The sequence below is a fragment of the Pygocentrus nattereri genome, chromosome 5, assembly GCF_015220715.1.
Source record: "Pygocentrus nattereri isolate fPygNat1 chromosome 5, fPygNat1.pri, whole genome shotgun sequence".
Taxonomy (NCBI): domain Eukaryota; kingdom Metazoa; phylum Chordata; class Actinopteri; order Characiformes; family Serrasalmidae; genus Pygocentrus; species Pygocentrus nattereri.
The window spans coordinates 36,443,596-36,469,163 of record NC_051215.1 but is presented as its reverse complement, the minus strand read 5'-3'; the positions used below and the strand labels follow the sequence as shown (position 1 = coordinate 36,469,163).

At 40.3% G+C, this 25,568-nt stretch overlaps 1 protein-coding gene across 9 annotated transcripts in view; it reads right to left on the bottom strand.

Annotated features, from left to right (window-relative positions):
- Positions 1 to 25,568, bottom strand: part of pcdh15a (protocadherin-related 15a) — a 332,115-nt gene that overhangs the window by 89,272 nt on the left and 217,275 nt on the right. For all 9 annotated transcript variants that reach the window (XM_037538811.1, XM_037538812.1, XM_037538818.1 and 6 more), the window contains 6 exons: positions 22,946 to 23,139; positions 22,583 to 22,715; positions 22,264 to 22,343; positions 13,848 to 13,941; positions 9,552 to 9,680; positions 2,664 to 2,969 (listed from right to left, as the gene is read on the bottom strand). In XM_037538811.1, the coding sequence (XP_037394708.1) occupies positions 2,664 to 2,969; positions 9,552 to 9,680; positions 13,848 to 13,941; positions 22,264 to 22,343; positions 22,583 to 22,715; positions 22,946 to 23,139 (936 nt within the window). The remainder of the gene's footprint in view (positions 1 to 2,663; positions 2,970 to 9,551; positions 9,681 to 13,847; positions 13,942 to 22,263; positions 22,344 to 22,582; positions 22,716 to 22,945; positions 23,140 to 25,568) is intronic.

The window sequence follows — 25,568 nt, the reverse complement described above, 5'->3', positions numbered from 1 at the left end:
CTAACTTAAAAACAGGGAGGATGGATCAGATAATGATGACTACTGGACTGGACCAGTGGAAGATACACTGTAGCTGTCTAAGGTATGCAGTACAAAGGATTGCATAAGAGACATAACAGTCCACAAGGGCAAATATTTAGTAATGTAAAAAAAAAATTTTTATTAAGATAATGCATGTTCAAAGACCTTTGCACAGGCTATAAAATAAACATTATTTGTGCAACAGTTATGTGCATTAAAATGTGCAGAAATGTATTTTCTGGAGAGAACTCATACAGTATTTTTACTTAGAACATCAACAACACATGTAATTTAACCAAGATGCCCACGAGCAAGCATATATCATGCATATGACTGTATATTCAGAAAGAGCCTGTGCCTACATACACACCCTCTGACATGCACGCACACCCCTGCTCACTTGTTAGCCTGTGCACACACACAAACGCACACCCTACCAAACATAACTGAGTGCTTTTGGCTCAAAGCTCAACCCTGATTAGAAAGGCTGTGTCTGACAGGAGAGCAACAGGGGGGGGAGCTGAGAGAAGGCAGGTTTCTCTGTGGGTGTGGGAACCTTTCAGGATACTCCCTTTGATGTGGGAGGCACAGGGAATTACATTCTAGACTCATCTCAAAGATTTCCCCAAAAATATATAAATAAAGGAGTCAAAAGCCCCAGTGAGAAGCACACACGCACAAGCTCTTCATCATCTGGCCCAGATCGGCGGCTGTCACTAGGGCTCACACTGCTCTGACACCAGCCTGCGCTGGAAAGGCCTGGAGGTGTCATCTATATCCAGATAAAAATACGTCACCATCGCTGTCATCTCACGCTGTCACGCACCCTATCTGTCCCTGCATATCGCTCTCTCACTCTACTCCTCTGTCTGCTCTCCATCACTCTCTGCCCTTCTGTGAGTACTTGTCAAACCTGGACCTGGTGTACCACTGCCCTGCATAGTTAAGTGTTTTCCCTATGTTAATGCACCAAGTTCAACTCAGGAAAGACTTGTTAATATGATGATAGTTGAACACAAGCCGGGAATACACTAGTCTCCATCTTAGACACTCTACCACAGAAATACACAAACTGTCTGATAATTATTATATGCTACAGTAATCCATTTTTTATCATATACAGTCTGACTGGTTAGTCACACTGCTGTCTGTACATATGTCAGAGCACTGAAGATTTTAGAAATTTGCTTTTTATGTTAATGTTAATGGAACCCAGTGGGAGTCATGAGCAACACAGACAATCGAAGCAGTTTAAAGCACATGTTCCTTGTACATCACTCTGAGGATTAAGCTTGCTGATACATATGCTAAACTGAAGAGATTATTTTATGCCTCTATAAAGCCACACAACTAAAAAAGTTCTGTTCTAAAAAAAGAAATGAGTGTCTAATGTCCACAATGTCCTAACATTCTTGAAACTATTAGCCAATGTCCCGCCAGGTCACACGTAAAACCTTATTTTCAAAATTTAAAATTAGACTGGAACAATTCCTGCCAAGCAACAGAGCCACGTGATCTAAACACATAAATACAAATGTGTCCAGTTTTAACACTGAACAATGCACCAGAATTTTGTGAAACAAACTTTGTTATGAGGATTTTAATACTGAAGATTTAAAGATCTACAGCCAATTATAGTCATGTGTGCAGGACTGAGAAATATTGTTTTTTATAACATCAGGATTTTTCTTAGAACAGTGGATCTCAGCTCTAGTCCTGGGAGCACACTGCCCTGCATAGTATTCTTGCCCCAAAACATCTGATCCAGCTGATAAAGAGCTTGCTTATTACCTGATGAATTTGTTCAGGTATGTTGGGGCAAGAAATACTCAAAAGGTTGCAAGGTAGTAGTTTCCTCAGGAATTGAGTTGAAACGCACTGCCTTAGAATACGATGCTAATTACATTCTTTTTCTTAATGTGGCTTTCGAAATCCCAAGAGTGCCCTTGAGCCTGAACAGTAAGATCTTAAGAGGCACACTCGCACACATTTTCTCTTATGCCTTTTTTGCAAGATAGCTTCCTGCTTTTCCCCATTGAGCCTGTCAAGCATATCATAAACATTTGTCAAATTAAATGAATCCCCCTGGAAATAAGAGACTAGACCCAGACTCATTTGTGAATTTAGACTCTAGATAGGCACATGAACAGTCAGTTCTCTAGTCTATTGAGTTCTCTAGTCTATTGAAACTGAAAGTGTTCCCTTTGAGTTGCAGCTAGAAAGCCTAAGAGCCAGGGATGAGTAAAGTGAGGCTAGTTGCTCTGATAATGCTGAAGGCTTTGATGTAACAGACTGCATTTAAGCATCATTCATCCATAAGGAGAAAGGCGGTAGACTGTATAAAAAATCCAATGATTCTGCAACAATGGCTTGTGCTGAAAGGAAAAAGTTTGTCCAGCTACCTGGCTACTTAATGGAGCTAAAGGTTCCAGATTGGTTTAAAGAAAGATTATATGAAACATGTCAGTTATTTTAATTCATCCTTGGAAAGATGCTGCCTATAGAATGGAGTTAGACAGACAGCTCCAGCAGAGAGCCAACTGTCAGAGCATGAAGTAACATGGTATTATAAACTTCACTTATTCCCTGAAGGCAAATCATGCACCGTTAGAGTAGGGTGCACTCAGGTGTGGTGGGCTTACAGTGAGGCGAAGAATGATGGTTCCAGCTGGAGTGTTCTCAGGCACGTTCACTGTGTAAAATGGCTGGGAGAATACTGGGCTGTTATCGTTGATGTCCAGCACTCTAACTAGCAGTGTGAGGGTGGCCCTCCGAGGGTCCACCGCCCCATCCGAAGCTTCTACCACCAGCTCATACTGGCTCTGCGTCTCCCTGTCCAGTGGCACGGATGTGAAGATGCTGCCATTAGCATTAATACTGAAGAGGCCTGTGTAAGTGAGTAGCCGGTAGCGCACTTGACCATTTAGCCCGGCATCCGGGTCAGTGGCCTAACAAAAGAGAGAGGAGAAGAGATCTCTGTCAAACAGACATGTAAACTGTAATTCTGTATGCGACACAACCCAGCTTACTTGAAAATGTTACTTCTTGCAAATAGGCAACAGAAAATGGCCCAGCGGATAGTAGGAAGTATTCATTTAATGAAATGGACAGATGCTTAATTGTTCCAAAACACAGAACAGAGTCTTTCTGAACAGTCTTATGATTGCGCTATTGTTTTCATGAAAGTCACTATTTCCACTTGTACTTGCAATAAGATTTTTCCCCAAAATGCCCATCATGTACGGGTTCAAAAGGTCAGAGGCTTTATCTGCAGAGCCACTAATTCATTATACAATGAGCAATCCAGTGGAATACTGAACCATCTATTTAAAACACCCACACTGCTTGCTTCTCCGCAGGAGGGGGAGACAAGATCGAACAGAAATAATTAACATTCAAACCTTCATCAACCCAAAGCTAAATTTTAATTTTCATATTGTATATTAAGCACTGAAATGAATCAACAAACACTTAAATGGAGTCTTAGAGGAGAAGAAGGAGAAAAAGGAAAGGACAGATAAGTGTGGACACAAGCTATGGGAGGTAGAACAGTTCATGTGCTTGAATAGAGGTCTAAATGGAATGGGAGGATGAAAAGGAAGAATGGGAAGGATGAAAGAGGGGTATGGACACAAAAAATAGTTTCAGTTAGGGAAGCCTATAGGTTTATGGACCATTGTACCAAATGAGTTCAAACTGCAGTCCCACCGTAAAAAAAAAAAGTATTTGTACATTAGATATTTACAAAGATTATGTTATGATATATCTAAACTCAATGCATGAAAAGAGAAAAAAGTAATAGTAATTAGTAATAAATAGTAATAGTAAATAGTAGTAAATAGTAAGTAAATAGTTATAAGCTAAATACACACACTTTAAACTTTTTTTAGTTTTTAAACATACTGATTCCTGATTCCTTTAAGATCAAAATTACAAGATGATAGATTTATCATGAGTTTAATTTAAATATATAATGTAAAAACTGCATCACTACCAAAGCACAGAGTTTTAGTTCATAAGTGGAGATTTATTTTAGCCGCATTTTAGAGCAGGAAGTGTTACTGAAGTAAATGTGTCCCAAAGTTTGAAAATCAGTGTGTAACCTTAAGGACTGTCACTACTAAAACACATACTTTCCACAGTGAAGTAAACTATTTGGTGTTGTAATGAAATTTTATGATTTTATGTTCTACTGTTCAGTGCTGTGTTTGCTAGTCATGTATCTTGAGTTATGCTCAAAATTAGCTAAAACTGTCCTGACCCAAACAGTCACTAATTACTAACGAACATTTGAAGTTTCAATAATGTTATGGCTGTTTTGGTAGTGACAAAAAAATGTCCAATCGTTTATTTTAATAAAATAGATATAAGTATAATTACAGGGTGATTCAATACAAAATGATTTTAGTGTAATGTCCGAATGAGTTTTCAACGCTGACTTTGAACTAATTTGTTAGAAGATATGGTCTGTACAGGAGTTCAGAACCTTTTTATGTTGCTGGTAATGAACCAGTTAATAAGCTTGCGGCCTAATGGCAGTTCAGCATGTGACAGACATATAGAATATGAAGAATAAATTGATCATATTATTTGTGTTGTTTATGGAGGAGGGGAAAGTTTACTTACTAATTGAGGCAAGGATATAATAGCTCTTTTGCATGCAAACTCAGTATAAGCATACAACTCTAATGGGTTCAGAAGTGCTGCTGCTAATTCCTCCTTACAATAATTACAGACAACAGGAAGGAGGGGTGGAGGAAACAGGGTAAAGAGAAAGAGAGATAAAGGGTGTGTGTGTGTGTGTGTGTGTGTGTGTGTGTGTGTGTGTGTGAGAGAGAGAGAGAGAGAGAGAGAGAGAGAGAGAGAGAGAAGGAACAGAAGCCATAGTAAGAATTGTGTTGAATCTAATTACAATCAAAGATGAATGGATATATGAATAAATGGGTGGACAGATGGATTGAAAGACAGGCAAATAAATGTTGTATGAGTGGAGCAGCATATAACTTTCTTTTCCCATTTAATCTGCCACAAACAGCAGATGTGAAAGACAGTATGAAAGACAAAGGCATGACACTAATCCAGCAGAGGAGGAGAGAGGGATGAGAGAAAGAGGAGAAGAAATCCCATCAGCATGAGCAAAATGAAAAAGCACTAAAATTAAAAGGAACATCAAGGAGTCCTGAGAAAAGAAAACACATTTCAGTGCTGAGAAATAAGCGCACAAAGAATGGCTTCCCTCACTAACAACTGCTTAGTATGGAAAGGAAATGTGTTTTAAATATCCCACAAATGCGAGTTGTGACAGAAAGCTCCCACAGCATATGCTGTCTTCAATAATTAAGTCATTAAATGAATATGTGAAAGTGAGACAAACAAACAAACAGACAACAAACATGCACTGTAACTGTGTCCTAAGGTATATATCAGTGAGGTCCAAATATCTGTGCATGTATCTATAATGTGTGAGGCTCTAAATGTCTTACTGTTCTGGGAGATCAGTGCCATTGTGAGAATAAAAAGAAAATGCTCCTGTTTGTCCTTCTTAATCAAGCACAGAGACAGTGAAGGGGATGAAGTGGACTTGTACAACACAATACAAAGTAAAATCATTATCATCGTCGTTAACCGTTTAGTCCAGACACGGTCTTTGTAGCAGTTGGGAGAGCAGAGAATCCCAGATGACCCGGTCCCCCACAACTTCCTCCAGCTCATTGGGAACCCCAAGCCGCTCCCAGGCCAACTTGGAGATGTAATCACTCCAGCGGGTCCTAGGACAACCCCGGGGTCTTATCCCTGTAGGCCGTGCCTGGTACACCCCCAGCTCGTCCAGGGGGCATCCAAATCATATGCACGAACCACCTCAACTGGCTCCTCTCAATGCAGAGGAGTAGCGCTACTCCAATCTCCTCCTGGATGCCTGAGATCCTCACCCTATCAAGTAGAGTGTAGTCCAAAACCCTGCAAAGAAAGCTCTTTTCTGCCGCTTGTATTCGCAATCTCATTCTTTCGGTCATTACCCACAGCTCATGACCATAGGTGAGGGTTGGGATGTAGCCCGACCGGTAAACAGAGAGCTGTGCTTTATGGCTCAGCTCACTCTTCACCACTACAGTCCGGTACAGTGACCGCATTACTGCTGCCGCCTGTCCCAGCCTGCAGCCAATATCACGATCCCTCTTCCCATTACTTGTGAACAAGACCCCGAGATACTTAAACTCCTCTACCTGGGGCAAGTCCTTTCCCCTTACCTGGAGTGGGCATGCCATTCTTTTCCAGGCTAAGACCATGGACTCAGATTTGGAGGTGCTGATCCATATACCAACAGCTTCACACTCAGCTGCAAACTGCTCCAGTGAGCACTGGAGGCATCCATGTGATTCAGCCAAAAGAACAACATTGTCTACAAAAGCAGAGATGCCACCCTCCAGCCTCCACACATAATGCCCTCCTGACCTCAGCTACACCTTGACACCCTGTCCATGAATATCACGAACAGGAAACAGGGCACAACCCTGCCGGAGCCCAACACTAACACTGAAAGGGTCCAACTTAATGCTGAGTATACGAACACAGCTCTCACTCTGGGAGTACAGAGATCGAATGGCCCAAAATAGTAGCCCTGGTACCCCATACTCCCGGACGACCTCCTACAAAATATCTTGGGGAACATGGTCGTTAGCCTTCTCCAAATCCACAAAACACATGTAGACTGGGTTGGCAAACTCAAATGCCCCCTCAACAACCCGTGAGAGGGTTAAAAGCTGGTCCATTGTTCCACGGCCGGGACAGAAACCGCATTGTTCCTCCTCAATCTGAGGTTCAACTACCGGTTGAAGTCTCCTTTCTAGCACCTTGGCATATACTTTCCCATGGAGGCTGAGTGTGATACCCCAATAGTTGACCACCACCCCGGTCTGCCAGCCCAAAGGTACTATTCCTGATGTCCATGCAATATTGCAGAGACGTGTCAGCCATGACAGCCCCACAATATCCAGACCCTTAAGCATCTCCAGACGAATCTCATCCAACCCCGGTGCCTTGCCACTGTAGGGCTTGCCAACTACCTCAGTGACATCCACCAGGGAAATGGAGCTTGACATGCCAGAGGCCTCCGGCCCTGACTACCGGATTAAGGAGTTCTTCAAAGTGCTCCTTCCACCGACCGACCATATCCTCACTTGAAGTCAGAGTTTCTCCACCCTTGCCGAATACAGCTTGGGCACAGCCACCCCAACCACTCCTGAGTCGCAGGACAGTTGTCCAGAACGTCCTTGAAGTTGACCAAAAGTCTTTTTCCATGGCTTCACCAAACTCCTCCCACGCCCTGGATTTTGCTTCTGCCACCGATGCGGCTGTCAACTTTTTCGCCTGTCGGCACCTATCTGCTGAGTCAGGAATCCTTCGGACCATCCAGTCCCTAAAGGCCTCTTTCTTCAGCTTGACAGCCTCACTCACTACTGGTGTCCACCAGGGGGTTCTTGGGTTACCGCCCTGACAGGCACCCACAAACCTTTGGCCACAGCTATGCCTGGCAGCTTCCACAATGGAGGTTTTGAACAGGGTCCATTCAGACTCCATGTCCCCTACCTCCCCCGGGACATGAGAAAAGCTCTCCCTGTTGGAGTTGAAATAATTCCGACCAGGAGCCTCCGACAGTCGTTCCCAGCACACCCTCACTATTCGCTTGGGCCTACCGGGTCTGACCACCAGTTTTCCTTGCCATCTGATCCAACTCACCACCAAATGGTGATCAGAGGACAGCTCAGCACTTCCCTTCACCCGAGTGTCCAGAAGATATGGTCCCAAGTCAGATGAAACGACAACAAAGTCGATCATTGACCTCTGACCCAAGGAGCTCTGGTACCATGTACACTTATGAACATCCTTGGATTCGAACTTGGTGCTCATTATGGACAATCCATTCCTGGCACAGAAGTCCAATAACAATTCACCATTCGGGTTTAGATCGGGCAGGCTGTTCTTCCCAATCAGACCATCTCCAGGTCTCTGAGTCATTGCCAACATGAGCATTGAAGTCCCCCAGTAAGACTATGGAGTCTGTAGACGGGACCCTTTCCAGAACCCCGCCCACTAACTCCAAGAAGGCCGAATACTCTGACCTGTTGTTTGGTGCATAAGCACACACAAAAGTCAGAGTTTTCCTCTCTGCAATTTTAATTCACGTTGAGCCGACCCTCTCGTCCATAAACTGGGACAAACTCCAACTGCACGGTTGCCAGCCAGGGACTTGTGAGTATCCCCACACCTGCCCAGCGCCTCTCACCCTGTGCAACCCCTGAGTAGGAGAGGGACCAACCCCTATCCAGGAGTTTCGTTCCAGAGCTGACACTGTGGGTGGAGGTGAGCCCAACTATATCTAGTTGGTATCTCTCAACCTCCTGCACAAGCTCCGGCTCCTTCCCCCCAGTGAGGTTATATTCCACATGCCAAGAGCCAGTTTCTGCTGCAAGGGCCTAGGCCACCAAGGGCCCCCCTGCAATCTCCCACTGCCTGTGCAGCACTGCACCGCTCCTCCATGCTAGACCTTGTAGGTGATGGGCCCACATGATCTTCCCACGTTACCTCTTCGGGCTGAGCATGGCCAGATTACGCGGGCTGCCCGGCCACCAGGCGCTCGCCAGGGGACACTACCCCAAGGCCTAGGTCCTGTGCCCCTTTTTCATGGTGGGTTTTTGGATCGCATTAGTCTGGGTCTTCACTCCAGACTTGTTCGCCCTAGTAGACCCTACCAGGAGCATATTGCTCCCAACAACTTAGCTCTGAAGATCCCTAGACCACGCAAGCCCTTCCGCCATGACAAGGCCCCGTTCCAGGAAGGTAAAATAATTTATTTCTAAGATAGCTCAGCTTCCCAGAGGCCGTTTTTTATGACTGACGATCATTTGCTTTATTGTTAAACACATCATTTCATAAATTTGACAGCAAAATTGAGACAAAATAAACATCTAGGAACTGCTTCAAGAGTACCCAGTGATTATCTTTGAAAGCTTTTCCAAATTCTGATTCAAGCAGATCGTTTTGACCTTGTCACTCACGACTGTACAAATTTAATAAAAAAGACATCAACAAATTAACAATAAAAAGAGCTGGCTGTCAAAACAAATGAAGACACGGCTTCACAAATGATAGTCTGATGCATCTTTCATTGATTATAGCTCTAACCAACCAAAGCCTGATTAATCTGAGTCACTAATTAAAAATCTTCACTGTTTGATGGGGCGGAACAGAGCTAGTCATCAGGGACAGTCTTTAAGGTGAGTAATGATTCTAATTTAGTATGGCTTAATTGGGAAATCATAAATGCATACATGCTATTATTTAAGGAACTTGTATAGAAATGTCAGGTAGAAAAAGTATCCAGATCTTCAAAAGTATATCAAAAGCACTAAGAAGCATTTAACATTTGAACATAATTCCAAAAGGGTTAGTCTGGAAATAGTATGTTTGTGCCCTCATGTAAAAAAAAAAAAAAAAAATTGTGGATTGTGGAAAATTGTGGATCTACTCACCCTGACTTGACCCACAGATATGTTGGCCCTCTCCTCCTGTACAGTCAAGTTCCTAGGAAGGGTGAGGTCAAAGGTCGGATCATTGTCATTGACATCTGTGACCACAATGCTGACAGTGGCGGTCGAGGTCTGTGGATAAAGAGAGTGGGTTAGGGACAGAGGCGGCCATAAGTGGCTGTACATGTGAGACTATAAATAATTTATATTATGTTAATATACTGCACTCAACAACCATATATGCACGCTAGTGTTACTTTATATGCCTTTGCTAATGTCTCTGTGTGTGGTTTTTTTTTCCATTTCAAAAATGTAAATCAGTATTTGAGGTATGAAAATGCTATTTACCAAAAGGATAACCGTCCAGCACTGATTAGATATCAGACAATATAAACAGTTTCCAGTAAAGGATGACTTATGAGAAAAGTTCTGGAGAGAAAGCAACAAACTGCCATTTGGAGCAACAATCTTCTGAAGGGTTTATTCCTCATACGCTTCCAGCAACATGTCTGCAGACACACAATGCAGTCTTCACTCACTGCATGCCTGGAACTTCAATACTGTAACACGTAATGAATAATTCACTGCAGCAGTTCTCTCGTGCAGAGTAACGCTGCGATGAAATGGAGTGAAATGTTTTTGTCCTTCTGGGACACAGACATGCATAATTAACTAATTAGCAAAACCCCAGAGACAGCACACTTTCAAATTTTACGAGAGGAATTGGAAATGTTTCCCTGACTGCTCAGTATTTCAGAATCTAAAGCATTCACAGATTCATCAGTATTCTAATTATTTGGGAAAATCAAATTATTTAGGACAACTTTTTCAGTGAACTGATAAGCACTGATGCAACCCATATATAACGATTAGAAACTGGACTGTTTTGTGCCAATATTGTGTAAGTAATTATGAGTTAAATTTAACATTAGTTAGTTTCAAAGTACAGCGTTACTTAATTCAGTTGCACCACCAATCAGCAAGTTTTATCAACTAAGGCATACATATAATAACAAGCTAAACACTGTCACTTTGACATGATGATAACAAGTTCAGAATCACAAAATAAACACTCATTGTGCTTCTTTGTGTTTTCCATTACAGAAACAAACATTGTGTACAAGTTTATATTTTTGCAAGAGACTAAAGTAAAAAGTATTTATAGCCATTGCTAGTTTATTTTTTAATATTTAAAAAATGCAGCATTTTTCTAAATGACAGATTCTGGTCAACCAACACAAGTGTTCCTGAGGTTTTGGCATCTGCTGAGTCTCACTGAAATGGAGCAACCTAGATGTTTGTGTGTAAATTAATAAGGTTTTTTAATCTTTTTAATATGTTGAGTTACTACTGATGGAGCCCTGCTGGTGAAAACCCTGTATAAATAAAAATAATGTGACTTAGTAAGGCGGAGGAACAACATAAGTCATGGCCACAACATAGTAAGATGTGAGAACGAGATCCTAATGTGGCAAGATCCTAATTAAGTTGTGGCTACGCATTACAATCTCATTCCCATGCATTAATATGTTGTGGCTACACATTATTTATAAGGGATGTCATCAGCAGGGCAATGCCGCTATTCAACACTACCTCAACTTTTTACTGTATTTGTGTTTGTGTACATGGGTAACGGTTCACTATCATGTATTGTGAAATTCACCACACACATTGTTTTCAGGGCCATGCGTGCTAGCTTAGATTTCCAGCAGAGAGGCTGTGGTGATTTATCCTGTTCAAATGCTTCAAATCTCACCATATGCTGCACAAATGTGTATGTGTGTGTGTGAATGTTAATGCTGTAGCCACCCAGGTGAAACATTAAAGTCAAAATCATTCTTCTCTCTCTCTCTCTCTCTCTCTCTCTCTCTCTCTCACACACACACACACACACACGCACACACATATTTCAGCACTTCTCTGCATCATTAAAGCTTTTCCCTAGACAAATGAAAAGCTCATAAATGGGAAAATATAGAGAGTTACCGAATGGCCTGTTAAATGTCACCTTCATGTGTTGTGCATCAGCTCCAGTCATCTCACATGTTCCCCATCATCATTCAAAATGCAGACATTTCCAACTCCATAAACAAGCACTTATTTGTATTAATGGCTCGGTGCTACACTGAACTTATGAAATCTGCTCATCAGCCTAACCAGAAAATCCATAATTCATAGAGTATATTAGGGTTGTAATGACACACAAAATTCAAAACAATATCTTGACAATTTAGTCATTCCACTCACTAGTTACGTCTCTCCTTAAACCACAGTGCTACCAAGCTAGGAGGGTGAAGCCCAGCACATGCTTCCTCCAAGACATGTAAAGTCAGCTATTATATATTTTCAAAGTTCACCGGACAGCTCAATGTGCTTGGAGGAGAACACTAACTGGCATTTTTGTCACATCAGCTAACAGATGCCCAAGTTGGCCAGCATCATGTAGAGTGATGGGGACAGGGAGGGCCCTTAGAGAGGCCAATTACACTCTCTTAGACTCTTCTAGACAGATGGCTGTGGCATCGCCAAGGATATGTCTCATGATCTCCCCATGCTTAGACAGTTGCCCCATAGCCTACATGTATGTGCATTAAAGGTGTTTAAATTAGACTTTTCAATAAGTACCAAAATTATTGCACCCTCAGTGGACATATGTACAAGAGGATGAGGCACAGAATGCTTGGTCCACTCACGCGATCTTCTCAATAGTCGGAAGTGCCCCTTAATTATGATTTTTCTGCCTATGTCTCTTAGATATCAACACCAATAATGCCATTTTTGTGCTTCTCTCAATAGAGTGAAAATAAAAACACATTTGCTCTAGGCTGTTCTAATTTGTTCCTAGTAAAACAGCATTCTTGTTTATTTTTTATCATTTTCCAATCAAGCATGATTTCCCACTTCTTCTGTGATCATTTTAGAGATAGTTATTGAAATTCAACTGCGCAGAGAACAGGGCAGAGATAAGGCACAGGATGCAGGAGTGCTGCTCTTTGTGAGGGTAGAGTGGAAGATGTAGCCCATCAGAAGAACTTGTCACTTCTGCTAGTGGGCCCTTATAAGTCAGGACAAGCTCTTGTCCTTTCAAAGGTAATTATGCCGCTGTTCTGCATGACTCAGTGAAGGCGCTGGCTCGATTACAGTCCAGTAGGTCTGCCACTGGATGAGTTTGATAAATGAGCTGCTAGTATTTATTTATCACATTCAAAACGTACCTCAACCCCCATCACCGAGCAGATAAAGGTGGAGAAAATGCACTTATAAAAAGGTGGGCGCAATTAAAAAACATATGAATTTGCATTTAGTTTCAATTTTCTTGGAATTAAAGAAATGAAGAAATGAAAAGCAAAAGGAAAAAAGTCAGTTAATAAGTATTAAAATTATTCAGGCTCTGATTTCACAGAGAAACTGGCTGTGTGTTTATGTGTGTGCATGGCACATTAATGCTGTGATGCAACATTAAATTTGCATTGCCAATATTAGAGTGAAACCCGATGAATTAAGTTTGCTATGCTGCTATCAACTGTAATTTTGAAAAGAACAAAGGAAAACAGAAGTACAGAAAGATTTAGAATATAGAGATATATATCAAATATATAAAAAACTGAGATATATATCCTTGGAGATAAAAAGAGGGAGAGAGAAAGAGAGAGAGAGAGAGAGAGAGAGAGAGAGAGGATAGAGAGAGAAAAGAGAGCAAAGAGAGAAAGAAAATGAAACAAAGCAAAGATATAAAGGATATGAGAGAGAGAGAGAGAGAGAGAGAGAGAGAGAAAGAGAGGATAGAGAGAGAGAGAGAGAGAGAGAGAGAGAGAGAAAGAGAGGATAGAGAGAGAAAAGAGAGAAAGAAAATGAAACAAAGCAAAGATATAAAGGATATGAAGAGAGAGAGAGAGAGAGAGAGAGACAGAGAGAGAGAGAGAGAGAGAGAGAGAGACAGAGCGTTTACTATCAATAAAGAGCATAAGCAGCTGTGAGAAATTGGCCCATTAAGGTGCGTGATTAAATGAAAGGATTTTCATTTGGTTATCAGAGCTTGGCAGCAGAGGTGCATTTACATTTAATGAAGTGCCCAGGTGACCGCTAGCCATGCCAAGAGTGTCTCACTGCTGGCTTCTGTTTTACTCTACAGATGTAAAACTATGCCAAAGAAAATGCCCCCGCTTAGGTGCACAACACTTTGAAAAGTCCAATGAATGATTTATGAAAGGACTGAATTAATGATCTGCAACTTTAATGTTAATGTTTGACTTCAAGATGTGCTTGTGGTTATGAAATGAGATGAGGCTGGAGCTATACCCCTCCTTGGTGTCCATCAGAGGCTGTGACGATGAGGCGGTATTGGTCGGTGGTTTCTCTGTCCAGTGCCTTTGCCAAGAGCAGCAGACCTATACTGAACAGAAAGACAAGACAGATCACACAGTGACCTCACTGCTTATTGAGAGCACTCAGCTAGCACAACACAAATACAGGACACCCCTCTCTGACAGAGACAGAAGAAATTCATTATGATTACTGAGGTGCACCGCCTGCTGCCACCCCCACACAATTGATTAAAACAATTAATCTTGATTAATTGCATTATTTTATGCAGTCAGTTGCAATTACTTGCACTTGTATTGTTTGCTCAAATCTGTATAGAAACCATACATCACTTTCCATTTATAAAGCAGTTCATCTGTTACAAAAACAGTGGACAAAATAAGCTTAATCAGAATCAGTATCAGTATCAGTATCAGTATTTCTTGCTTTCAATAATTTTATAACAGTATCTTCTGTTTAAATGCAGAGTGCACATCAGGTTACCACAGGTTCTTAATACTATTATTATTCCTGACATCAGCTCCATGTTTCGCTTACTGAAGACTCAACGTCCATCAGTAAAAAACAAATTCAAGACATTTCAGTAGCTGGAAATGACTTTGGTTTTATAAGGATCAATCAATAAGCTTAAAAAAATTGCAAGGTCATAGCAACAGCACGCAAGTACCTGGGCTTCTGGAACTATGAATGATTTAATTAGTTAAATTAGGAGTTAAGAAAATGCCTTAACTTTGACAAGTTATATTAATACACCAAAATCAAAGTGCAGCTGTTGGAATAACCTTTGATCGTTATGTTGATTGGCAACCATGGACTACCCCTAAATAACTGCTTGGTAAAACAATTGTTTACTGTGTTTTTTTTTTTTTGGATAAATAATTGGTAACACTTTATTTGGATGGTCAACTGTAGATGCTTTGTAAATGCTCAATTTAACTCAACTAACACTCAAATAAACATCTATTAAATGCAACTGAGCCTGAGCTGCATGTGAAAGATTCTATGAAATTTTAACCTAATCCTAAACCTAACCCTAACCTCTAGGCAAAACCTATATCTTCTCCTAAACTTAGCCCCTACCTAAATGTTATTGATAATCAACTTACTATCCCTAGAAAGCGTGTTAATAATGTTTATATCTGTATATCATGTTTAGGGGACCATCCAAATAATAAAAAAACCTGTGACCAAATAATTCATTAAACATTGTACTGTAGTTTGTCAATATTTTACAAGAACACTAAGCCACCTGACGCTGTAACACTGTTTCTAACACACTGTAACTGGTTTCTTGCTGCTTCTTGCTTTACTAACTAGTGACTTTAAATGGTATAAGGGGTTAACAAATGTTGCTTAACAATCTCAAAACATTAATTCTGTGGGTTTCTAATTAAAGTTAATTAAAGATCAGCAAACTCTGTGGTATTCAAATAATATTTATGACAAACCCATCTGCAGAATGCGCCACACAATAGCTCCCAAAATACCCATGAAAAGCATTTCATGAAGTGATTCACTGAATAGACAGACAGCACCAGCACTGCTCTATAGAACATATAAAGCACTGGTTAACAGCCTACTGCTGGGATAGGCTCCAGCACAACACCCCCCCGCGCGACCCTGAGGGAGAAGCGGCTTAGAAATTGTGTATGTGTGTGTGTGTGTGTGTGTGTGGTTAACAGCCTAATAACTGCAGAAGTAGCCCATTAAAGCTTGCTGCAGCTTCCTCAGTGCATTGGTGCTGGGTTTGGCCCACCGCCCTGAAGCTCCTCACCTCCATCTCCATACAGAACTGCCGCATCATATGCCCTTCTAATGTCTTCATGTATATTAATGCCGGCTGCAGCAGGGATGGAGGCAGACCCTGTCTGCACCAAACGTGTCCAGCCTGCATAAATCCACTCACAGTAACCATTAATAAGCACATAAGGATGCTATTACTAGCTTTAGGCCAATAGCACTGCATAAAGGACCATCGCAGCATTCTGCCATGCGAGAACAGAGCTGGGGTATGCGTCTAAATCTGTAATGTGATGTCCAGAGAGGCAGAGCTACCATCATGCCACTATTGATTTACATCTAATTAGTAATTACCGTTCTCTGGGGACACTTATGGCAAGATAAGTCTTTTGCCATGGACAGATCCATAAAACTAACCCAATATCAAGTTTCCCATTTGTTCCAGATTAACCTGAATGTTATTTTGTTCCAGCTGGCTTGTAAAGCATTTCACAGCCTAGCTTGTTTGCCGAATTTTGTTCTGTATCTGGTTTAGTTTATGGCTAATTCTAGTGTGTTTATTTCTGCTTTCACAGCTGCTGACCAAAAACGTAGGGCCAGTAATAGATTTGGAATTCGATGTATGCCTGCTGTCCCAATCTTCCTGTGAATTGGACGAGGCATAGGTCAAATATTATCTTAAAGAAGTTACTTAGAAGTTATGGGGCTTAGCAGACTGATCCAGTTATTGTGAAAGAAACACCCTGAGGCATAACGCTTCTCAACTAATCAGACTATGCCGTGGAACTGTTGTATGAGTACAGTCAGTTTATGAGGAGCCACCTTCTATTCCATTTATTTTATTACAAATGATGAACAAACCCATAGAGCAGGCGTGTCCAAGCTTATCTGCAAAGGGTTGGTGTGTCTGCAGGTTTTACTCCAAACTAGCTGAAGTGCATCTAATTCCACTTGTTTAACCAGTTGGTCTTAGTCTTCAGACGTTTCATCAGGTGACCTCCTGATTTGTTGGAGTGAAAACCTGCAGCCACACTGGCCTTCTGTAGATAAGATTGGATACCCGTGCCCTTACTGATTGAATTTATTTTTTTTTTTTTTTTTTGGTCAAAGAATTTAAAAGAATGTAGAAAAAAGTAGATTAATTAACAACCCCAATTCCAATGAAGTTGGGACATAAATAAAAACAGAATGCAATGATTTGAAAATCATTTTCAATGTATATTCAATTGAATACACTGCAAAGACAAGATATTTAATGTTTAAACAGATAAACTTTGTTGTTTTTTTTTCAAATATTCACTCATTTTGAATTTGATGCCTGCAACACGTTCCAAAGCAGTTGGGACAAGGGCATGTTTACCACTGTATTACATCACCTTTCCTTTTAACAACACTCAATAAGCGTTTGGGAACTGAGGACACTAATTGTTGAAGCTTTCTAGGTGGAATTCTTTCCCATTCTTGCTTGATGTTCAACTTCAGTTGCTCAACAGTCCGGGGTCTCCATTGTCGTATTTTGCACTTTATAATGCAAAGGTCACGGGCATTCAGTGTTGGTTTTCTGCCTTGCCGCTTACTTGCAGAGATTTCTCCAGATTCTCTGAATCTTTTGATCATATTATGGACTGTAGATGATGAAATCCCTAAATTCCTTGCAATTGCATGTTGAGAAACGTTGTTCTTAAACTGTTGGACTATTTGCTCACACAGTTGTTCACAAAGTGGTGAACCTCGCCCCATCCTTGCTTGTGAATGACTGAGCCTTTCAGAGATGCTCCCTTTATACCCAATCATGACACTCACCTGTGGAATGTTCCGAACAGGCGTTTTTTTGAGCATTCCTCAACTTTCCCAGTCTTTTGTTCCCTCTGTCCCAACTTCTTTGTAACATGTTGCAGGCATCAAATTCAAAATGAGTGAATATTTGCAAAAAGCAATAAAGTTTATCTGTTTAAACATTAAATTTCTTGTCTTTGTAGTGTATTCAATTGAATATGCGTTGAAAAGGATTTGCAAATCATCGTATTCTGTTTTTATTTATGTTTTACACAACGTCCCAACTTCATTGGGGTTGTACTACATAAAAATATCAATGAAAACTTTTCTTTTCTTTTTTTTTACAGCACACAAGTTTTGAGCATTAGGGCACTAGCATTCTGACAACTGAATAATGACCAGCTGGCACGCCGATCAGCCTATTGGCTGTACTCACTGACATCATTAATGTGCTAAAGACAGTATTAGAAAACCCAAAAACTGCAATGAAACAACATTTTAAAATATGACAGCAATGCTGTTCATGCTGTTCTGTCTCTAGAAAACGAGTGCAGTTGTCTATGTATAAAACAAATACTCATTTACAACTTACAATTATATACAAAACTTCCAACCCTGTGATGAATTGGCAACCTGTCAAGGGTGTTTCCACGCAATGACCGCTGGGATAGGGTCCAGCACCACCCATGACCCAGAAGGATAAGCGTCTTGTATAATGTGTATACTTGTGTGCACAAAAGTTGCACAGGAATCTATCCATTTTGGACTCGCTTGGTAGTGCCCTCTAGCATCTGCCCAACTCAGAAGGCATTATCAAGTGCCAACTTCTCACTCATTATTTGGCATCAGAACCTGATAAAATAGTCACTAAGTGTAAGTACAAAGCAAGTGTTATTAATAAGCTGGCACTATATATTTACATGCATGTGTGTATGTCTGTGTGTCCCAGAAAGAGTGCAGAGAGCAAGATGTCATCAGACAGGCTAGATCTTGTTAACACTGCTGTCAGAGACTCCAGATAGAGAAGACCGTTTGATAGAGGAGATAACTGTACTGTGCTGTCCTTGGTTGTGTGTTGGTGTGTGAGGGAGAGAGAGTAAGAGAGAGCAAGAGAGCTTGTGTTTGTATGCTTGGCACATTGAGTTGTACCACTTTATTCCCAGAGAAACACTTCTTGGACGACCTCTATATGATAGACTGAAAGCATCCTTGCTGGCTTGTGAAACGACGGTATAAAATAAAACAGTGACTGGGATTTCACTACTTCTGCTGCATCACAAAGAGGCTGAATCATTCAAGGAAAATGAATTTTTAACTGCACGTTTTATTACCTTCTGACTAATTTTGTTTCTCAGACGGTGAAAAGTTCCTTGAGCTGTGGATGCATCTAGTATAAATTTAACTCAGATGGCCTGCTTCCTGTTCCACAAAGCCATCTCTCCTGCTATCATATGGTAATGATATTCAAGCTAGAATATGGAGTGTAAAGGAGCGAGTAAAAAAAACTGAAAGAGTGGAAAAAAGGAGTATTAAATGTTCAACAGTTTTCTGAGTTCCATGTTCAGTGGCTGAGAAGTCTGGCTGTGGTATCCTGCCATCATCACACACAGCCACACACGCATGCTCTTATTTATGTGTTTATCCTGGGGACACAACACAGAGCTCTTTGGGTTAATATTTAATCCAGAGTTCTTATAAATCTCCCTTTTTCCTAAGTCTCTCTCTCTCCTTCTCTCTCTTTTCATCTTCACCCTGCTCTGTATGTGTCTCGCCTGCACGTCTCCAGCTCGGAGCGGAGAGTAAAGGCGAGTGCACAGTGCGGAGAGATGAGCAGAGCGGTGGAGATGAGCAGAGACAGAGAGGAGGTGCAGAGCTGCGGGTGAAGCTGACACGGCCGTGCTGCTTTCAGAGGTTCAGCCCAAGCTACAAAGCAAAAAGCGCTCTGCCCATCATTTTGGCCGTTACTGGCACTGCTCCTCAGCTCCAGTGGAGAATGGATTCACTACTTTCTCTCTCCTTGTCATTTTCTCCCTAAGGGCTGCGAGGGTGGGGAGAATGAGATGGCAGCTGAGCCAACCAGCAGCCCATCAGGCATGACTTAAGTATGGCAGCCAAAGCAGAGCCAGGCTAATTGGCAAGGTGAGGTGGCTGTGAACTGCCATGTTTAAAAAGCTCAAAAGACCACCCACTCTGCCTTACTGGGCAGACATCAGTGGTACCTTGCTACCAGAAACCAACTCTGAGCAACAATAACTTCATTAACTGATCATCCTAACATCTTTCCGAGGACCACGATAGATATAAACCTTGGGTTTTATTTACTGTTTAGTCAAGGCCATTAATGGCCTTGAAGACAATACTGTGTCTAAATGATGTTGAGACTGAGACAAGACCAAGATTAGATTAGAATTTTCTTCAGAACATGAAAATAAAAGAAGAGAAAAATTGCAATTTGTCAGTAGTTCATTAGACATTTACCATTCAATTTACCTCATAGATACTAATAAATAACATTACATTTTATGTGTAGTAAATATAACATTACATAATGTATAGAATGAAATATGATTGTGTTATTGTCTTATAGTTTTAGTCAAACTTTGCATTGTACCTTTAGGAAATGCTGGTAAGTTTATTCTCTGTCCCTTCTTCTCCAAAACATGTTCAGAATTAATCCAGAATTAATTCAGAATTAAAGTCAAGTGAATATTAATCCATCAACTTACATCCATTTTATTATCAAATGTAAATATTTGTGTAAAGATGTGTAAAGATATTCTGATCTGCCCACAGGTGGTGTTTGAATTTGGAAATCACTGAACATCAACAAACAACTAATGCCCAAATAAGCCATCATGGAAAGGATTAATTCAATCCTCAACAGCCAGATTTTCATTAAACATGGAGAGAATGGATTGTTTTATTCAGTTTGAAAGACAACACTGAACAATGTGTCCATCTGAGGTAAGTGGAAACTAAATATTTTAGATTTTTTCAGGTGGTCTCAAGAACCAGGACACCAAGTCTATGCTATGCAAAAATCATGACAAGACCATGTCCAAATTATGTTGAAACCTAAACAATACTGTGTCTAAATGATGTTGAGACAGAGACAAGACCATGTCCAAATGATTTTGAAACCTAAACAATACTGTGTCTAAATGATGTTGAGACAGAGACAAGACCATGTCCAAATGACTTCGAAACCTAAACAATACTGTGTCTAAATGATGTTGAGACAGAGACAAGACCATGTCCAAATGATTTTGAAACCTAAACAATACCGTGTCTAAATGATGTTGAGACAGAGACAAGACCATGTCCAAATGATCTCGAAACCTAAACAATACTGTGTCTAAATGATGTTGAGACAGAGACAAGACCATGTCCAAATGATGCTGACACAGAGAAAAAAAGTGTCCCAATGATGATGAGACCTAGACAAGACCATGCCCAAATGATGTTGAGACAGAGACAAGACTGTGTCCAAATGGTGTTTCAACAGAGACAATACCGTGTCCAAATAATGTTGTGACTAAGACAAGACCATGTCCAAATGATGTTGAAACCTAAACAATACCGTGTCTAAATGATGTTGAGACCTAGACAAGACCATGTCCAAATGATGTTGAGACAGAGACAAGACTGTGTCCAAACGATGTTTAGACAGAGACAATACCGTGTCCCAATAATGTTGTGACTAAGACAAGACCATGTCCAAATGATGTTGAAACAGAGAAAACACCATGTCCAAATGACGTTAAGATAGAGAAAAAAATATGTCCAAATGATGTTGCAACCTAGACAAGACCGTGTCCAAATGATGTTGAAACAGAGAAAAGACTATGTCTAAATGACATTGAGACAGAGAAAAAAATGTGTCCAAATGATGTTGAAACAGAGAAAAGACTATGTCGAAATGATGTTAAGACAAAGACAAGACCATGGCCATATGGTGTTGAGGGGGAGACAAGACCATGTTGAAATAATGTTGAGATGAAGATAAGACTGTGTCATATCATTCATATACACAATACCATTCATATACACTACCAAATTTTAGAACTGCTGTTAAATATTTTCAATAAAACCAAACAAACAAATAATATTGATATCTATGCTGTTGAAGTTAATAATATTTTCATACAAATGATTCCAAACTTTTAAAAGGTACTGTAGATTCTAAAGAGAATTTACAACCTCCACCAGAAAGAGAGGGCCATCATGCTGCATCCTGTTTCTTTGGTTTTCAACACAAATATTTACAACTTGAACTTCAGGTGTCATTCACAAGAATGCTGACTCTCACCCTTACCACAGAAAACTACACACATTACAGCCATGGTCATCTTTTTCTAGGACAAGATTCCTCAGCTCCTCTAAGTCTGTTTCTTAGAGATATTGCTGTAAGTTGTTTGCAAAAGCCCTGGGATATGTAAACTTTCACCCTATTAGTTCCACACTTTGTGACACCACACAGGTCAAGGCTTTGTTAGAAAATGCAAATTGGTGTCACCTGAAGAGGATGCCTGCCGTCTTTAATAGGAGCCCTGCCATGGGAAACACTTGTTAAGATAATTGGACCACAGGCTGAAGACAATGAGCTGAAATGTATTCCCCTTTTTTCAGAGTGCACATGAGGGAAGCTGAGAATGTGTACACATTCTGAACTACCTCTACTGCCAGTCATTTCAGTCCATCGGGGGTCAAGAGGAATTAATATCATAAAATAAAATTCATTAAAAACTTTTAATGTGTGGAACTTTAAGAGATCATATGGACTGAATAGAACAGAATATAAATCATATTCCAGATATACATTAATCTTATCAGTAGTGTAGCCCAAAGTGATATACTGTATTACCAGGACACTTACGTTTGAGAGAGGTTGAATACCTGCTGTGGATCTCCACTCTGAATGCGGTATGTAATTGGATCTAGCTCACGGTCTGTAGCCTACAGAAACACAGAAATAGAGTCAGATAACACAGATGGTATATTTTTTTATTTCGGCAAATGAGCTCATTTCTAATTCCACCCCCCTTTCCAAATACCATTAGTAGGACCCACATGCCTTCACATAAGTCTTTCTCTCAGGTAGTTTCAAATTTTAAGAGTGAGATTGACTGACTTTAATTTTTTTTTGCAGTGTTAAAAAAGGAGGATTGCCTTCAGTAATTTTGGAAATATCTGACCTGCAGGTTGAGGAGAATAGCTCCTATCCTCATGGCCTCGCTGATCTCCAGGCTGTAGGTTTGCAGAGGAAAGCGTGGAGGACTCTGATTATTAGGAGGCAGAACCTCAATATAAACTGTAGTTATGGAACTCCTGCAGTGAGAAAATACACAGAATAAAACAATTTACTGCAAGAAAAACTGAATGACATTACAGAAGCGAGGAGCAAATGAAAGACTAAAGTAAACAGCTTAATAAATGGCAAAGAGTTAAATCAGTCGGCTGAATGATTCAAGGAGGGAACACACACTTGTATGGCTCAAGAAAAAAATATATAATAATACAAATGAGTGAATGGAAAGATAAGGGAAAGAATTGCTTGCCTCCTTTCGGCCTCAACAGCATTATCTGCTGCTCTGACAGTGAGGGCATAGGAGCGACCCACACTCAAAGTGACCCCTGGAGCTATGGTGATTCGTCCTGTGCGGTTGCTAATGACAAAATCTCCCTGGTCGCCCGCCAAGATGGTGTAAGTGATCAAACCATTCAGACCCTCATCTGCATCCTGAGCAGTCAGCTGAAAGAAACAGACAAGGATAAACTTCACATTAAGTATTCAAGATGCTGATGTTCACTGGGTGTGAAGCTGAACACTGTCTGTAAACTGAATTAAAGGAGGGTGAAAAGACAAAAATATAACCTCACAATACAGTAAGACATTATTGTGACACATCATGATGTAATACATGCAGGCAAAATGGCATGAAAGCCTATTATGACAGCCTGGTGGCTGAGCTGCCATTCAATCCCAACCGTGGTGCTCCTCCTAATGATTCATTTTGGGCCCTCTGAAAATGACATGCAGTGTCCACTTGCCATACCTTATTTGGCTAAGCAGAGAACCTGTCACAACTATAAAATGTGCCAAATTTTAAAATAGAACCCTATTTTGTTTTAGTTCAATAATTCCAACTGTTACTTCTGTCACCTCTAGCATACAATATGACTGCATATCAATATACTGTACTCAATTCGTCCAAATTCTAATGTTTATTGCTTCTCAAAAGCATTTTCTTTTGAAGTAAATCTCCATATTGAACTGTTTTTGAATAGTATAGAACGGACACATTTTTCAAATTCCATTAAAATCTCTGCAGACAAGGCACAGACGATGAACATTAGTAGTGGAACAATGGACATATTTTGGTTTTAATTCACACTTTGCCAAAGCTAAAGATGGAATAGGGTCTAGACAGTGTCCTTAGAATACACAGCAGACATCTGACCTTTCTATTTCACCTTAACTTTCAGGTTAAATGTCTACATTACAGTGGTTGGAAGAACAAGAACATGGGCGACACGGTGGCGTGGTGGGTAGCGCTGTCGCCTCACAGCAAGGAGGGCCTGGGTTCGATTCCCTGGCCGGGCGACCGGGGTCCTCTCTGTGTGGAGTTTGCATGTTCTCCCCGTGTCTGTGTGGGTTTCCTCCCACAGTCCAAAAGACATGCAGTCAGGCCAATTGTGTAAAATGATCAAATTGTAAGTCGCTCTGGATAAGAGCGTCAGCCAAATGCCGTTAATGTAATGACATTTTAACACAAAAACTGAGAGTATGTTGCACTATTGATATTTGCAGTAAGACATGAGGTTTTTCAGATCAGTTCAGTTGCATCATTTCTATTTAATGATTGCAGTTACTACAGCATAAACGTCCCTTCTATAATCAGCTCCAGCATATCTTCCTAACCAAGTCTTACCTGCAAAACAAAACAGTGAATATTTTTATAGATAGAAATGAAATTTGATGAACTTTAACTTTGGTTCATGTGTTGCTGTGGAGCATTAAAGTACAGCTTTGTCATCACAGACCTGTTTCTGTGTTTGTTACCAATATCATAGGTATTATAGGGTTTTAACATGACATATTAATAATTAATTCCTAATAAGTAATAATGCCCAAATGTAGTGCAACATGAGCAAAGTGTGAATTAAAACCAAAATATGTCCGTTGTTCCACTACTAATGTTTATAATATAATCACTGTTACTCGGCTTTTTGAGTGCATTGATGTAAAATGTAGTGTGATAGAATGTTCTCGTTGGTGTTACACTGTGCAATTGGTATCACATGATGGATTTTGTTAGTCTCAGCTGAAGTATATATGTGTGCAATGCATGAAATATTGCTTTTATTGAACAGTACACATTTTAAGCATTTTAATTCCAGTCTTAATTACTGTTAATTACAGAGTTAATAAGAGAAATGTACAAATAGAAATGCACTCCACAATTGGCTTTTATAATGGTTTTAATGCAATATATAAATTGTTTCATTCGTCATAATATAATTAACCAGGTTTAAATTGCGTTATCTATTGTATTTAAGGTTAAATTGTATTACTGATGGACTGGATTCTCTTGTACAGTGGTTGTAACACCAGTGACAGTGAAAATGTTGCTACTGCATCTATTAATTGAATAGTTTAAAATTAGTAAAAAACAAATAAGCTGTAATATGTATGATATTAATTTCACAAGATATTAACAAGATTTTAATACTAATGTAATAGACAGAAGTGAAATTTGGAGCATTTTCTAAACCAGAAAGCCGCCCTATTTAACACTGTCTTGTATGTCCATGTGAGTAGGCAAATTGACTGATTTTCCTGAAAAACCTTTAGAATAGCATGGTGGTCTTTTTCTAGATGTATTAGTGCTGTCAAATTGATTGCAAAAATAAGCAATTAGTGCAATCTCACTTTAAAAAAAAAGTGCCATTCATGCGGGTTCTTTTTGATCTTTTTTCAAGTGAGTCTGACTGGATTGAAGTCGCTCTCTTTGAATCAGTGAATGATGGATGGAGAAAGGCCTTTTGAATGAGAAGTTCCATTTCAAAACTTTGCCAGATGGCACACTCAACAAAACCAAGGCTGTGTTTAGTCACTGTCAGGCTGAGTTTAGTGATAAGTGGAGGACATACAGCCTATGCTATCACAGACAAGCCAAG